Here is a 17,419-nt window from a genome sequence, read left to right as displayed (position 1 = left end):
AATTATAAACTACTAATATGCTAATACAGTTATACTATATATTAATATGCAATTTGTGAAATTATCGCGGAATTACAAGTAATTTATTTTAATCACATCAAGTAACAACATACAACTCAATTTACGTATTTGTAAAAAAAAATCTATATTGTAATAAAGAATATATGTTTTCAACTTAAATAAGTGGTTTGTATCTTATATTAGTCATGAATTTGATAAATTAAGATATAAAATAATAAATTAATAGAGTACGAATTATAACAGCTTGTCTTATGACAATAATTGTCATATAGGAAATATAGAAATCTCTCTGGTTATACTTTACTTTAGGGTTCGAAAAATTTTTTATTTTTTTATTCGCAATCTTGTGGTCTTCGACGTGTAGAATCTGCGGAATCCATTGGTTCAAAAGTTTAGACTATGTAAAATTGAGCATTTTAAGGGTATTTTACATATTACTTTGACGCCATATTGACTTTTATCTATGCTTCGTCCAATGAGTGGACCGCACAGGAGACATCTGATTGGTTGGCACAAGTGAGCATTCACATGCTCTCTACATACACTTACCTTGTTCAAGAATAGAGTGTTTTTCGATCGTTTCTATCAACAAAGCCAACAAATCGATGTTATAACGGCAGAAACATCACCAAACAAATTCGCACAGGTGATGGTCAAATTCATTATCATGAAACGAGGGAAGTGACCTTTCTCCCACAACTGAATTCGATTCTATTTTTTACATATTTAGGCATTTACGTATCAGTAGCTGTACATACTGTACGTATAAACAGATTTGGACACTCTCTAGGGAAAATCATCCTAATATTGAATCGTGACCACTTGTGAAAAATCAGCATGGAAGACAAGAAGGTATGGTTCTACGCATGCGTGATATACTATGAATGCTCAGATAGAGACAGATACAATCTACTCATCTTTATCTGTCTCGAAGGAATGCTAATACTGATCTTTTATGTTGATTTTTTACGATTAGACGGTTTACCCTAGCTAGCATCTAGATCTTTCTATATGATCGTGCTTCATATGTATCTATGTAAGAATATATGTGTATCATGATGTACATGTAACTATATATATATATATATTTATATAAATGAACCAAATTATAGTTTCGCCTAATTACAAAAATATCTAATACAATTATTAAAATTTCATTACGTAACAGTAAAATTTATAAATTATTTTAACTCCTACTTGAAAATATCATAAAATTATCTAATTCTTCTTAATTACTTAATATTTCGTTTTTTATGACAAACAATGAAAAATTATATAAATTATAACGTAAGTACTTACTTTGGTATATATTTGTTATTGAATATGTGTACATTTTCGTATAAATGTTTTTACGTATATAGATATGTATTAAATTTTGACATATATATATTTTAACATATATGTATAAATTTTAATATATATATATATATATTAGGACACATTCGAATCTTTAATGCAATAGATGTCACCCTTAGATATACAGCGACTATATATATTTACATACATATTTTGGTTTTATTACATCTGGTCATGATGTCCGATATTTTTTTACTGATTTTCGTGATATTTAAAGAAAAGTCTATCGGTATGCGCTATGGCAAGTAAAATAAGTAAAAAGGTTTCTAGTGACGATTCGCTTTCATTATCTTATAATAAAGGTGTTGGAAGGTAAAGTAAATATTGGTATAGGTTAATATTATAATTTGACATTTTGACAGATATTAATATGAAAAGTGATTGTGATATTAATGCGTAGGTTTTGCAAGCAGTACCTCCATAATCTTTAATTTTTGTTTCATCAATTTGTATTTAGTATAATAGTATTAAGTGTTCATTGATTATATTTAAATTTATTTCAAACTATTTGTGCTTATCATAACATCTATATAATTTAGAAATTGGAAGAATAACAATAGAAATAGTAAAATATAATAATTCTATGGTTATATTTTATAATTTTTTAATATGTATGTTTTTAATTCGTTTTATATTTTTAATATGTCAAAATATACAGTAGTAAACAAACTTACATCATTTCTTTATAGTATATGGATCTGTATTTGCAATATCTTACTCTTTTATATATAATAATACAAACATAAACAAAGCACAAAACACACATTATTATAAATACAAGTAAAAAAGCCTGTTTTACGATAATATTATGTCCAGATAAAAGTATTGGCAAATTCTTAATAATAATATTTGATTTAATGGTTTCGATAATGGAATATGTTAAATGTTAAGCAACTATAATTTAGTATTTTATAGTGTATCTTTTTCTGTTGTGTTCGTAAAAATATAAATTTGCCATACTACTCAAAGTTTAGTTATTAACTTTAATAGCTATACAAGTAACATTAACGTACGAGTAAGAAACATTAACGTACCTTTTTAATTAAAAAAGCAGCAAATAAGTATCTCTCTGTAATGGTTTTGAAGAAAATGCTTAAATTCTAAAAAACAAGTGAAGTTACTAAATACAATTCAGAGTATGGTATATAAAACAGACATATAATAACTTTATTTCTTAAATTATATATTAGTCCAACATTTTTAATTTGATCTTTGAGGCATATCAATCTTTTCATAGTAATTAATTAAGTGTTAACATTGCATTTGTTTTAGTATTTTAATGCATGATATATAAATATTATTTGTCATTATTATTTCGATTAATAGCATTATTGAATATGTATTAGCTAAACATGTATAATTATAAGGTAGTATATTCAATATAATAAAAGGAGGATATACATATAAACAATATATGAAATTTTACATTTTTATGCAGTATATTATTTATATTATTTATATCTTTTTTGTATTTAATTGTTTCTAATTATTTTGATTGAGTGTGTATTATATGTATATTTCAGAATCACAGGTTTTAAACATTATTCAACATTTAAAATATCTCCCGCTGTCATAGAAGAGAGACAAAAATTTTGGAATGAATTATTTCTTAAATATTCAGAAAGAGTATGTATAATTTCTATTTTTTTTATTACATAGATATTAACTAAAGAGTTTCTTCTTTTCATAATAATAGTAGTAATTATAATATATTTTATTTCAGGAATCTGATGAACCTGAGTTGGATATCTTTACATTAAAACCATGTCGAAAAAAATTCTATGAGGAGGAGAAAACAAAAGTAGAAACGATAAAGCAGCCTATGTGTAAACCATTAAGTGTGGTACAATATTGGGTAAATACAGGTTATCTACCTTATAAAGAACTTTACGTAAATAAAGACAAACAATTGAATATTGAATTGTCTTTGACAAGCGAAGAATGTATAAGTTCATCGCATCATAAGTCTTCTAGTAGTTCTGTTGATACTGCTGCTTATATTTTATCAAATATGAACACAACTAATAAAGTAGAAACAATGGCTATTGTAGAGGGAGCAAAATATAATTCAATAGGAAGTTTTCAAAAGATACAGGATATCGATATAATACAAAATAAAATATGTGAAGAGAATAACGGAAACAGTAATGAAAATATATTGGAGACTAATGGTAGTGATGAACAGCAATATGCTCCTAAGATTTGTGAAATGTCAAATCATGTGTTATTACAAAAGGATAAGAATGAGGAGGAATATACGACACAAGCACAAAGAAATATATGTGCAGATGTTGCTAGAGATATGCTGTCAGGAACAATTAATAGACATGAAAAGCTAATACGTACATTTTATGATAGTATTAATAGAAATTCTTACATTGAACAAAATTTATCAAATACAAAATCACCACATGTCAACCAAACTTACTTGACAGAAGAAAGCTTTAAGTTCGAAGATAGTCCCACAAAAATAGGACATCGGAAGAAATTATATACTGGTAGAGATTCACCTGTTGATCTTATTAGCATGAAAAGTAGTAACAGAAGTACAATATCTAATTCAAATAAAAATTTACATCCTGCATTAGATTTTGAATGTAAGTTACCAAAAAAATGTAAAATTAGTAAGAAAAGAAGAATGAGTTGCTTTTCCATATATAATAAACTAATGAATAATAGCCAATTTAGTACTTCTAATCATAAGAAACGTAAATGGGAGAAAAGTATACCAAAATTCAAAACTATAAATGACAACATTACAAAGAATTCAGTGATAGACCAACATTTAGTAAAAAGTGGCACTGATAAATATATAAATAGATCTCTATCACCTAATGTATTTATAAATAAACAATCCGAATTTAATAAATCCGTAAATCGTTTACAAAAAATAAATACAAAAGAACATAAGAAATTAGAAGAATTACAAAGTTTGAATCCAGTAGTTCGTTTAACACGATTATCAAAAGATGATATTGCAAAATATAAAAGATCAAAGAAGATAATAAAAAGTATTAACAATTTAAGTACAATTGAATTATCAAGACTTAGTAATCAACGACGTAGACGATTAAATAAAATGACAAATATGAAACACTTAGTTGTTCGTTTATCACGTTTGTCAGAATACGATATTAAAAAATATAAGAGACTAAGTAATGTGGCATTAAACCTAAATTCAAAGGTTCGTTTAAAACAATTATCAGAGATCGAAATTCAAAGGTATACAAAATCTACTAACACTATGAACAATTTTAGAAATTTAAATCCAGTAGTTTTATTAAAAAGACTGTCAAACTTTGATATTCAAAAATATAAAAGTGCCAATAATAAAAGTACATTAGGTAGAAGTGATTCATTTTCAAAATTCGCCCAATTACAAAATGGTGATAAGATTAATAACCTTTCACAACTTGATAAATTAACGCATATGACTTCTATGTTACATGCTGTTGCAGTAACTGAAGACACAGCTAGCGACCAAACTACTGTTTTGCTTTGTAAGTGTGATAATATGTCACTCGGCGACTGTTCTACAGATAATTTATCTATATTTTCAAAAAATAGTTCTCAACCCCATTCTATTTCTGTAAAAACTCGTAATAATCATATGTCACAAATAAAAGAAAAATTTCATGAAAAAGGAGAAGAATTAAATAGCGAAATATGTAATAAAAAAGTAGGTATGACAAAAACGCTTGCTAAAAATAAAATAGAAAGGGAAAATGATAAAAATCAATTAAAGCTTAGTACCAATAAAAGCAATCTTAAGAATAAGCGTGATTCGAGAAAAAAACAATTTACAAAGCTACATAGTAAAGATAATTCTTTTGAGACTAATTCGGAAACTTCAGATATAAATAAAGATGTACGTCATATAAATGATATAGCATCATCTTTGAACAAATCAGACGTAGTTCTTGAAAGACGTAATGAATGTATGAATAAGAATAAAAAGAAATCACATATCTCGTTTTCCTCTGACGAAGATAATGAATTTATGAAACTTGTACATTGTTCAGAAGATATGCAAAAATTAAAACTAAGACAATATTATAAAGTATTGAATGAAAAATTCAATAGTACAGTAGATAAATTAGAAGAAACAAGGAATAGTATAATAAAATTTACAGTTTCAAGTATGAATTCAACTAGTTTATCAAATAAGTTATTTTCAGATTCTATAATTAAAGATGGTAGGTTAAAAAAAAAACAAGAAAATTTAAGCCCAGTGAAAAATGAGAAGTGTTTGTAACAATGTAATTTATTGGTGGAAGAAGATCGTAATCAAAAGTTATGTAAAACAGGAACTGAAATTGAAAATTTAAGTTATTATCCAAGATGAGTGTTACAGAAAACAAAAGCAAGTCTTTATGTCTTAAAACAAAAATTTTTGATCCTGAACCATTGACCTAATAATTTATTTTGAGATGACAAAGAATAACTTAATAGAAAATAATTTAATTATTATATTAAAAAAAAAAATCCTTGGTATATATAGCAAAATGTAATGCATTTAACTCGTTGCAGCAAATTATGTGTGCAGAAGTAAATGCTGGTGACGTAGAATAAGATTCAACTAATATGGAATAGATATTATATACAGCATATTCTTGTTATTTTTAGTGCGCATTTTGTTCTTAAATGACAAATACGAAGAAAGGATGACAGAAGAAAAACTTATACAATGTTTTATAAGCGATACAACAACGTATATTAATTTTCTATATTTGCAATTTTTATATATGTTATTGTATTTTTTCTCTTTCATCTTGTTTTGTCTTCGTTTACGAGAAAAATGTCTATACATCTATCTTATAGTAATAATGTACATATCTGATATATTTAACCTTCTGCCGCACATTTCTTTCGTAGGCGACACTAAATGCAGTTTTTCGTGACGACCATAGTCGTCATTTGCGGCAATACGTTAACCGGTACTCTCAAATAACGATTCAAGTTTTTGATAGAAAGTAGTAATATGGTTAAATGTAATAGGTTCCAAAGGTTAGATATCTAAGTAAATGTGTAAAAAATGTAGAAAAATTGACAAGGAACTTATTATCGCTGCAACGAAATGTAAAAATATAAAAATTAATATAAGTAGCGTACTTATATAGAAATTAACTCGATCTGAATTAATTAAAAACAGGTAATATTGAAGTATCTTTATTTTAAAATTGCTGGATGATATTTCAGAGACTTGCAGGAGTATTTAAGAATTTTCGGGGCTTCTCAAACATAAAGAACTAAAACAAGCTGCCTGAACTTAAACGACTTAGTATGCAAATGATATACATAACAAAGGTTAAAAAATAGGTTGGACGGAGGGTTAAATGAAGAATTTGTTTGATTCTCTATATTGCATGTTTTACATACATATAAAGCACTATTATATATTTTTTGCTCTTGTATATATATTTTGATTAATTTCTTATTTTCAATTAATTTATTATTTACAATTAATCAATGTTTCGTTCCTATGATACTTTATAACAACTTATATTAAAATATAACAATAAACTGTTTTTTTATACATGTTCTGTTCCAGATCCAAAGCTATTACATAGTTTTATTATTATTATTTGTTTGAGTATAGTTTGCTAAGCATCCTGTTTCTTGTACATATGTTCCCTATAATCAAAATTTGCAGAAAGTCTTTCCAATTCTTTTCTTTTCCATACAGTTCAAAGATGTTTACATTTCAGTGTTTTCAACTTTTCTATATTACGTCTTCATTTGCATTGCTTATCTTATATATATTCTGTTAGCAAAAGATTGTCCTCAAACAGCAACAGTTCCATTTGTTTGATTACTTTTTGGTATCCTCTTTTTATAAAAAAGTCATCAATATCGTATACTAGTAAGGAATACAGAGTCGTGCTCAATGAGTCCTCCACGAGTCTCATTCCATCCGCTGTCTCGACCCTCATCATTGCTTTTTCATACTATTTTTTTTATCAGCCTTATCATTCGTGAACTCAAGCTCATGTCAAATAACTTTTTCCATAATACTGAGTTTACGACTGAGTCGAATGCTCTTCGAAAATCTATAAATGTTGTCGGTAATTTTCCTTTTTATCTTTTACTTTCACTGTTATCTTGATGTTCAGTACAAACAGGTTTAATACAGACTCGTATAATCTGTCTTCGCTTCAGAACCTGATTAACAAATTCCGAAAGAATTTTAGTTTCCTTATACGAATTAGTGATCCTCCAATTTGTCAACATTTATGTATATATATGTCTTTAGAATTGCAAATATCAGAGTAACAACTCTGCAGCTCTTAGAGTCCAATTGGTTGCCATTCTTCTATAGCAATGTCTGTTCGAATTTACATCATTTTTTATATGTTATTAAATTTTTTTAGTAATTGCATTTCACGTTTAGAAGCAGTTCTTTATAAAACTCTATTTGTATTCTATCTGAATAATTTCTAACATGGATTTTTGGCGTCAACATATTTGGCGGTGTCGATGATTCCTATGGAATTGTCCTATTGGATTCCTCAGTCTTGCTTATCCCTATTTACGTTGCTTGGTTTCTTATATCGATAAATCGCTGTTGACCTTGAATTTTTGTATCGCGTAACATTGGTCCCGAAGAACAAAAGTCTCAAAGGAATCCGAGGAATCTCTTGCAAATGGGTTGCGTTCTCTTGGAAAATGATCTTAAATTTCCATTGGCTCTTACATCGATGTTATTTATATTTCGAAATCGGATGGGATTCGAGATGGGAAGAGAGTAGTTTCATATTAGGAAACAGGAAATTATTCCTTAGCGCGTGAGATAACCCTCGTAAATAGAACGTAGCACCTCACTTCATGATTTTAAACTATTGCAAAGTTACTTACTGTATGAAGAAACCTTTACAACGTATTTATACGTGGAGGACATATTGTAGAAGTTATACTTCGTAAATGAATAACACTTTATTTGTGAATTAATTGACATTATAAATATGTAAGTACACTTGCTTGAATACAGTGTACTTCCACATGATAATTTCATTTTAGCAATTAATTCTACCTTTGTTTCCATACATTATCAGTTTGTTAATATATGCATGCATGTATTTTTTATATATATAAATGTTTGTAATTTTCTTCGTTTTGTTAAGCTTAACTATCGAATCGCTACGCCCAATATATGTTGCCTCGAAAGAATCAAATGAAAAGGGTGGGATACGTAACCGTCAAGAGTAAATATATCCCATGTAACATGATGGAAACCAACATCTTTAATATTCACAATAGGATCGATATCCAGGTGGCAACCTCCAAAAAGCGATGGCCATATTTTTGTTTGTGATAACACTTTTTGCAACCATCGTACAAACGTTCCTTCATTCTCAGGTACATGTTCTATAAATAAATATTGACCACCCTGTAACAAAGAACAGAACAAGTTAGATAAAATCTTTATACATATATATATATGTATATATATATATGTATATATTTATCTATTTGAATAAAATATCTGCTGATAATATTAAATTGCATTTTTGTATTTAATTATGTATACAAAATTGAATTATAGTAATAGATATATATATATATGTATAGAAAGACGAAGAAAAGTATGATTGGAAAATAATAAGTAGATTTTTATGTATTTAATGCACATAATATGCGAAAATACATAAAATAGTTAACATGCAATATTTACTCTTCACATAAGTACGATATTTACCCTTTATAATATTTAATGGATAATTCGAAAATTATGATATAAATATTTGCAAGCATTTGTTATATTGTTTACACCAGAAGTATGAAGATTAAATAACAACGCTGTTTATTCCACTAACATAACTTTGTTGTATTGGCGCAAAGATTTATAGATAGTTCAAGTTAAAGATATTTATATTCCTGTAAAATCGAAAGCCTCCATAATCCAAATTATTATTAAAGCACAGACATGTACTTGTGGTTTTTGTCCGAAAAATTAATACGAAGAGAATGTAATAATAATTTTGATAAAAGCATTTGTCTTCCATTTCGGATTATTTATTAAATATATAACGTATGGATGTCGTTGCGAAAAAAGAAATGCCGTCTTTCAAAACGATAAGATTATCGATATATTTTTTAATTCCGCCTATTAACCAAGTACTTTTGCTGAATATATTGAGTAAGGCAAGATCTATAGATTTTAGGTCAAACGATGCCTTTTTAATTCAGTGGCAATCCGGTTTGTACGATTTCGCGTTATCACGAAGTAGAAATCGCTCGAAGATGATGGTCGGAGTCACTTTAAATTATACGACAAGATATTTTTACATTTGTGTCGTATTTTTATCCAGACACGTTTTCGATACTCGTCTTCGATCGTCTAAAGTCGTTTAAAACGAGATACGCCGTCCGATTTGAAACCACCATCTCTAAGCCTTCTGGACAAATCGTGAAATTTGTTTTCATACTTCTGTCAAGTTATTTCGGTTGTTTAGGTCATGGATTTTTCACGATGAGTATAATGAAATGTACGATGGCGAATATGTAATCTATTATTTATAATTATGTACATGGTTGATCATATCTAATCGCAAGCCACTATATATATATATATATATATAATTTCTGAAATTTAAATTTCTTAATCTTACTAACAAATAAAATATTAAATAAACGAATATCATTAGCATTATTTAAACTTTACCACGAGAATTTATCTATGTATACACGTGTGTATACATAATATATACATATTAATTGTTAATAATTATTAGCTTGGTTCTCATTGATTGTAATACATAGGAATATTAATATCTTTTAAGTTAAATTACGACATGGCGTACATTGAAAGCCTTCGATTAATATGTCAATCAAATTTAGTACGTACCATATATATATAGTATAGTATAGTATAGTATAATATAGTATAGTTGATTAATTATTATTTTACCGGCGTTAATACCCTGTGGATCTCTCGAAGCGTCGACTGCAACGATTTCACCGAGCATAACGATCTTGTTGTCACAACTACGTCTACATGTCCAGTGGGTATCTCTTTCAAACAGCTACCATCGCCAACTATTAGACGTTCGATAATGATATGCGAGAATTGCCAGGAACGATTCCCGTTTATCAAATATTCTGGTAGTTTTAGATTTCGGTCGACTCCGATCAAGTGCGTACTGTCCGAGTAAAATTGTATATTTTCACCTGTAACATTTAAACTTAATGCATGTATATCCACGTTACTTTGATGCTTATTTTTATAAAACAGAATTGCGTAGATATGTGTATAATACCTTAGAGGAATAATCTAATCAACTTTAACTTTGGTATAGTTGAGTCATGTTACGTTCATACCTATGCATACTGAATTATACAACAAGAAACGAATTAACCTAAGGCGATAACGTGATCCTATCAGCTGCCGAATGTTAATCGCCGATGGTCTTTTGCATTTTGCTAGGACGTTCGGAAATACATATTGTGACATTTGAATAAAGAGAGTAAATATTAAGGCAGACACGATTTTTAGAGAAACTTTTGTATCGGTATTTTGTATCGTCTAACAATAAAAGCGGGAAATACCGTTGCATGTCAATGTTACTGATAAAAGAGTTTCCTGTCGCAAATTATACTTGTGTAATTTATGACTACAGCTATACTATGTGACATAATCGACGCTCATCAAAACATTTGTAGGATATAAGTTTTACGATTGTAATGTCATTAAATATTCAATATATTAATATAGAAATAACATAAGATGATATTGTCTATCCTCTGTGAAAAGATACAGTTACTTCGTAACATCAAGTATATTGTAATTTTGTCCTGCTTTACGTTGATATCGTGTATCGAAGAAGTGTAGTTTATGTGTGTTTTTATTCATTTCATTTTATTCGTTTTATCACGCGTACCGAGCGAAGATTCAAAGTCGATTTTCTCGAAAACAAAGCCTCGAACGAACAATCTTTATTCTATATTTTCGACTTCTTTTTTCGCGTAGAATCACCCCCTTTCCGCTTGTACCACCAGTTACCAACCACCCTGTATGTACGTGTGCTTATAGCGAAGTAACAGAAGTGCGCTTTCGATACAACGAATAAAGCTTAGACAGCGCGTATATGGAAGAATAAGAATTATATCGAATAACGAAGTATCTTTGTCTCTTATAATTTATAATTTATATTTAACGGTACAATGATACGTAGATGCAAAGTCGTCGAAATAATACGTATACTCCTTATCATTTTATTACTCGTTACCATTTCTGCTGCATACAACGATCTTTTATCGCACGAAATTATAATTAGTAGTACGCTGTTAATACGCGATTTATTATTCAAATATTTTTGTTCTTCCTTTTATTATCTTAAATTTGACCCACTTGCGAGGAACAATATCTTCAAGTCTTTACGCTTAATGCTTGATGTTTAATATCGACGCTCGATGCTCGTAGTGTATATTCATTTAATTATTCTAAGTCGTAAATATCGTAATGTAGCTGTGTTACATACGTATCCAAAATATCACGGATAATACGAGCGGTATAAAGACAAAAATTCCAAACAACTTTCCAACTGTCCATTTGCATTTTTGGAAGGAAAAATTGAAACGAGTTCTATATGTGTTACGATATAAACCGCTGGTACAAATAAAAAATAATTGCTCGAGGAGTAACTCTTCTCTACTTTCGGTAAGATTTAAACGTACCACGATTAAAGACGTCGTTTAATTTCAATAATTCATCCGGTAATAATAAATTAATATCCTTAATATTAAGCTCAGTTTCGTAAACAGGAATAAAAAGTTAATCACGGAAAAATCTCAGTGTATTATCGCGTACCAATTAATCACGAGGCAAAATACGTATTTAAGTAGGATTTCAGTTGAACATTACGATATTAACCGTTAATAATGTACGTACATGGAATGCACACCCGTTTTAACGCCAATCTCAAGCAGACGTATGCAACCCATGGATCGTAATACTTTGTCGCTTGAAACAATGTACTGTAACGACTTGAATAAATGCTTCTTATAAGGTACCATGAGTTCGGCACACTCCACTTCGAATCCGGTTAAGTGAACCTTGTAAACGTACTGTCTCAAATTTGGCCATTTTCGCAATATCGAAATCACCATGGTAAGAAAAATAAGCATTAACAATCCATAACTTGTAATCACGTCGCGCATCCACAAATCCTTACTGCTCATCTTTTGTTCTTTGTGGCCTACACTCGTGGAAAACTTCTTAAATATTTTCGTAACGTGTATCTTGCTGACTGAACCAACCGACTAAGTAAGAAGACCGAGCGGCGACACTTTCTAAGTTTCAATGATCGGCTTTGCTTGTTTCGCGCTTCTTATGTAAACCTCTTGCACTGATTTCGAATATGTTTTATAAGACATGCGAGTGTACATTAGTAGGCGAGTACGCTTTAACACGGCCAGTGTTCGCTGAAACGAATATTGTTGGCTAATCATACACGATAAGATAAGTATTACTGCCATATTTTCTGAATGAGTACTACTTCATTATAATAAGTTCTATTTTAAAGAACGTAGTTAACCGGTCATTAGATTTTGCACTAAATAATACCAACATTCCTACGCATACATGACAAACAATTATTATTATATCAGCTTTAGGAAAATATTCTCTGCTTTCCATTTTATTTGTACTATTTCGTTGGCTCAAATCTACACGGTACGCTGTTTAGTGTTCTTTGATGCGTTTACAACGTTAACGTGTAATTTATACGAAACAAAATAGACAAACTCGAAGATGGTAATCCGCTGAGGGTAAGCCACCCACATGTTGTTTGGCAATTAAGCTAGAAAAATTTACCGAATGTTCAGCTGGACAAATTGTAAAGTACAAATTAAATGATAATAATAAAAAGAAATTTAATTTATATTCTATAATTACGCATAGATTGCTGCTACATGTTTCGAAATGTGCATAATGTGCACGATGAAAAAAGATCGCCACGAAGGTTATTTCAATATCGTCGATATCTTTTTGCATGTTATTATCAAGCTCTTGTAATATAATGTGACGTTGTACACGGTATCAAGAGCAGTTCAATAACCTATGACACGATGACTTTGAAACGATCCGAGAAAAAAGTAAAAATTGGAACGATGCGAAAATAATAAAGCAAGAGGAGGATAATGAATCGGTTGTCCGTGTTTGAATCGCATCGTTCCGTAAGCTCGAAATTCTATCGATATCGGCCAGAAACTAACGCAAATTTTCTAATTACTAGTAATACGTCTTCTATCCGAGACACGATTTCTAACAGAAGAATAATCAACGTGCCTTTAAATTCAAACGATTCAAATAAAGTTTTTCCTATATGCGATAGATCATTGTTGTATATTTTTGAAAAAAACGTAGACTTTAGACGTCGGTCTATCGTTTTCGATTATAGGCGCACAAAATTCGCCACACTTTGATAAACTTGGAAATAAATAAACAAATGTATATGTATATTCGCCGTACGGTTCGCTGTGAAAAATCGGAGAGAAGACGCGAGAAGGAAAAGGGGAGGAGGAGGATGAGGAGGAGGAGGAAGAAGAGGAGAAAGAACGCGTGTGCTGAAAATTTTACGGAAGAGAACACGATTCGGCTGGTAGAAGAAGAGGGAGAACAATAGTCTCACGTTTTCGAAATGCGAGAAAGAGCGTACAAGTTAACAAAGGGGAAACAGCCAGCGGGCAAAAAGAAAAACGTTCGAAACGAACATATCGGCGCTAGGGGAGCATGATTCTTTGTCACTCGAGTTTTAAGAGTGACCACAAACAAAACGGGTTCGATCAATTTGGTCCCTCGAGCGAGTGCGTGCATTCGTTTGCCTCTTGCTCGTGCTCTTACGCGTACGTACACGCACCATACATATATCTTTGCGTTTCACATGCACGAAACTCGAAATTCGTTCGATTCAGAAGCATTTCGCCAGCTCCAGAGAGGCGTTTTGTTGTTGGCACTGGGGCGGAGAGGAGGCCGACCGTTTTCGTAATGGCTCGTTGATTCCAGAGAATCGCCGTAAAAAATCATACATACATCTTCCCTTCTTCGTTCTTCGTCGGCGTTTTTATTTTCTCTTACTACGTGCTCGTCGTGGCTCGCTCTGTTCCTCGACGTTTCACTTCGAAAGAGTTCAGCTATATCGGGTCAAGATACATTCGACATCTCAGGGACGTTTTCAATCGTATTTTGCAGATCCTTTGGAGATCTTGAGAAGATACAGCAATCGACAACACCATATTTATCTACGACGATAAAATCATATTTATTTGATCGTATTTTTACGGTCAAAATGATTACACGAAATTAAAGCAGGCGGACCGTGAGATAGAATTGTATACTATGCAACTAAGAGGCACGTAAGATGTCTCTTATACGTTGGAAATATCTTGGTTCGATATAATTGGTCGAACGATATTTTCACAGCGATAACTGCGATATTTTTACAGCGATAACTGAAAAATCGCGTTTTTTGAGTTGCGACACTTTCCGTGCAACGGTACGATACGCGCAAACATTAAATTTGTCTTATTTGGGTAGAAAAGTACACGTCCTTTTACTCGACGAACTAATTTTTTTTAGTTCGGTATTTAATTCGTTGTCTACTCGACTGGAAAGTTTCGGTATTTTTGTCCCCGCGTTCTTTTCATCCCGCTTTTTGTCATTCGAGAATGCCCGAAGGCTCGTCAGCAAATTTAAGTTGGACACGTACAAGCACGTGAACAGTTCTTCGAGTACTTGGACGGCTTATTGGTGAGCACGAAGCGAACGGCCTACCTATCTGTTTGATCTTTCGAGAGTGAAAAATATTTAAATGCTGCCGTTGCTGTTTTATATTTTACCCACTTGCGCGCGTCACTCCGCTTCTCCTGACTTTCCCCTCGCAAACAAAGCCAGTATTTGATAAACTACCCGTCCACAACTTTCATGCAAAATACCTCGAAATGTTATCATTAAACGATACAAGACAATATTCCATTAACCTACGATTTACGTTCGAAAATTTTGCCCCGAAAACGTAAACAAGCTATTATATATTATACAGGGTGGTTGGTAACTGGCGGTACAAGCGGAAAGGGGGTGATTCTACGCGAAAAAAGAAGTCGAAAATATAGAATAAACATTTTTCGTCTGAGGCTTTGTTTTCGAGAAAATCCACTTTGAATTTTCGCTCGGTACGCGTGCACTTTATCGCGTCTCGTTATAACGGATCTCACTGTAGATCGTTGTCTCGATGAAAAAATTAAAAAAAAAAAAAATTAAGCTAGTCATCTTTTCCATTTATTTAGCAATTTACTAACTTGAAGTCGAAGATATAGAATACAATTTTTTTGTTTTTTTAATTTTTCCATCGAGACAACGATCTACAGTGAGATCCGTTATAACGTACCGCACGCGTACCGAGCGAAAGTTCAAAGTCTATTTTCTCGAAAACAAAGCCTTAAACGAACAATTTTTATTCTATATTTTCGACTTCTTTTTTCGCGTAGAATCACCCCCTTTCCGCTTGTACCACCAGTTACTAACCACCCTGTATATTATATTTGTCCCGATCATCGTACTACGGGCTATGCCCGTAGTTGTAGGTTAAGGGGATATGGAACGCTACTTGCTTATCATATCTTATTTACATCTTTCTACTAGCGAAAGATTATTTTCCAACGTTTCGTAAAATTCCATATCCTAATATTATAAACTATAACGTGAATTTACATACTTGCGACCGTAGCAAACAATTAATCAACGAACTAATAATTTGCATTAATACGAATACGAAACATCGTTACCTGTAGTTAAAGTATATCTTAGTCGATGTTCCGACTCTTCTAGTTAGTCGTCGGTATCCCATTTGCATCCAAGCGCGGATTAATCCGCGCGCTGCGACTGTCTTCTATCGCCATTTTTTTTTTAAATAAATAATTTTTACTTTCTTCCTCTGTTATAAAGGATACAAGATGCGATGTCCACGAAATAACATTGTTTACCAATCGGTTTAAACGGTAAATTTTCGATAAACTCCACGAAGAATTCGGATGTCACCTACTGCACCTACGCTTAAGTAGGGCCATGATGCAAATGGGGTATATGTATGTAACGTAATTCTAAAAACGCGTTCTTTTACGTCAATTATTCCGATATCGTAATTTTTAGAAGCACCTCGAGTATTTTACCTCGAGTATTTTTACAACAAATCCCGTATAATATATTCATCGTAGGAGGGATTCAACTTGAGCGAAACACGACGCCGTGAGGCATACAAGACGTACTCGAGAAGAAGCTCTTTTTTTCAAGTGTCGCTACGGCAGCGAAGTCGACGGCATTGTCTCCATTGTTGGCGAATCGTAATCAATATTTTCACAATATGGCGCCATTGTGCTTAGCACGAGCTAGGTGCAAGGGTTCTTCGTGTACTCTGTGAGAAGCTTTTATTTCTCGGCATCGTCACGGATCATTGTTTAACAAGTACAGTAAAGTAACGCAAAATAGAGTATGGCGAAACGAAGAGTCCGTCATATTTGCCTCGTACCATTGTTGTTCGATGCACATTAGCCAAATATTCGATCCGGTAGAATTTTCGAAATTTTGTATACGATGCTTTGGAATCGCGACTTTAATCGAGAAAGCGACGATAGTTTGACGACGAAGCTCGAGAAACGTAGCTTCCTGGGTGCGCCTGTCGACGAGCAACCAGTCGTATACTTTCCAGCTTCCGTGGAATTTCGTTAAGGTTTTCGATTAAAAAATCGCGTATTTCCTCGTATAGATACGATCCTTTGATTAAAATTTCTATTTAGAAAATTTGATTCGATATGTTGTTACATACGAATTCGTCAACGATTATCAATTACATTTCTGTAAGATTATTACAATTACTTCGATTTCTCTGCGGGCACCGTATCGATTTTAACGCAAAACTTAAGAAAACGCCGAATCCTTTTCTAACTAGAATATAAATTAATTTTACAATTCCTATGTCCACTCTGACTTTTATTAAATCGCTGTAATTATCGGTGTACCATTGCAACCATTGTGTAGCACCGAGTTTAC

At 31.4% G+C, this 17,419-nt stretch overlaps 2 protein-coding genes across 6 annotated transcripts; one reads left to right on the top strand and one right to left on the bottom strand.

Moving 5' to 3' along the window:
• The first annotated feature begins 341 nt into the window (after nucleotides 1-341).
• Nucleotides 342-6,735, top strand: LOC117235799 (general transcriptional corepressor trfA-like). Of its 5 annotated transcripts, none has more exons than XM_033498144.1 (4): nucleotides 553-667; nucleotides 752-873; nucleotides 2,901-3,003; nucleotides 3,101-6,735. In XM_033498144.1, the coding sequence occupies exon 4, from the start codon at nucleotides 3,200-3,202 to the stop codon at nucleotides 5,630-5,632; it is 2,433 nt and encodes an 810-aa protein (XP_033354035.1). In that variant the 5' UTR covers nucleotides 553-667; nucleotides 752-873; nucleotides 2,901-3,003; nucleotides 3,101-3,199; the 3' UTR covers nucleotides 5,633-6,735. The 5 variants fall into 5 exon arrangements, with proteins under 5 accessions (XP_033354034.1, XP_033354035.1, XP_033354036.1 ...); XM_033498142.1 differs by lacking the exons at nucleotides 553-667; nucleotides 752-873 and adding an exon at nucleotides 1,513-1,689 and having other exon boundaries at nucleotides 3,101-5,249; nucleotides 5,295-6,735; XM_033498143.1 differs by lacking the exon at nucleotides 752-873 and having other exon boundaries at nucleotides 342-667.
• Nucleotides 6,709-12,763, bottom strand: LOC117235802 (methyltransferase-like protein 7A). The gene is made up of 4 exons (XM_033498151.1): nucleotides 12,279-12,763; nucleotides 10,286-10,545; nucleotides 7,820-8,764; nucleotides 6,709-7,539 (listed from the first exon to the last, which is right to left on the bottom strand). The coding sequence occupies exons 1-3, from the start codon at nucleotides 12,553-12,555 to the stop codon at nucleotides 8,504-8,506; spliced, it is 798 nt and encodes a 265-aa protein (XP_033354042.1). The 5' UTR covers nucleotides 12,556-12,763; the 3' UTR covers nucleotides 6,709-7,539; nucleotides 7,820-8,503.
• Between the last annotated feature and the right edge of the window lie 4,656 nt (nucleotides 12,764-17,419).

Source organism: Bombus vosnesenskii, unplaced genomic scaffold, assembly GCF_011952255.1.
Source record: "Bombus vosnesenskii isolate JDL3184/JDL3185 unplaced genomic scaffold, Bvos_JDL3184-5_v1.1 scf7180000013319, whole genome shotgun sequence".
In the NCBI taxonomy this organism is placed as follows: Eukaryota; Metazoa; Arthropoda; class Insecta; order Hymenoptera; family Apidae; genus Bombus; species Bombus vosnesenskii.
Note: the sequence above shows the minus strand (reverse complement) of the source record. Positions and strands in the feature narration are given on the sequence as shown.

Bases quoted from the DNA above. Each gene is read 5' to 3' on its own strand.
- LOC117235799 (XM_033498141.1), top strand. From the start codon at position 1,616: ATGGCAAGTAAAATAAGTAAAAAGGTTTCTAGTGACGATTCGCTTTCA. The intron at 1,690-2,900 runs GTAAAGTAAATA...TGTATATTTCAG, and splicing joins TATAATAAAGGTGTTGGAAG to AATCACAGGTTTTAAACATT. The intron at 3,004-3,100 runs GTATGTATAATT...ATTTTATTTCAG, and splicing joins TTCTTAAATATTCAGAAAGA to GAATCTGATGAACCTGAGTT.
- LOC117235802 (XM_033498151.1), bottom strand. From the start codon at position 12,555: ATGAGCAGTAAGGATTTGTGGATGCGCGACGTGATTACAAGTTATGGA. The intron at 10,546-12,278 runs GTGTGCATTCCA...TAAATGTTACAG, and splicing joins TGAGATTGGCGTTAAAACGG to GTGAAAATATACAATTTTAC. The intron at 8,765-10,285 runs GTAAAATAATAA...TCTTTGTTACAG, and splicing joins TCCACAGGGTATTAACGCCG to GGTGGTCAATATTTATTTAT.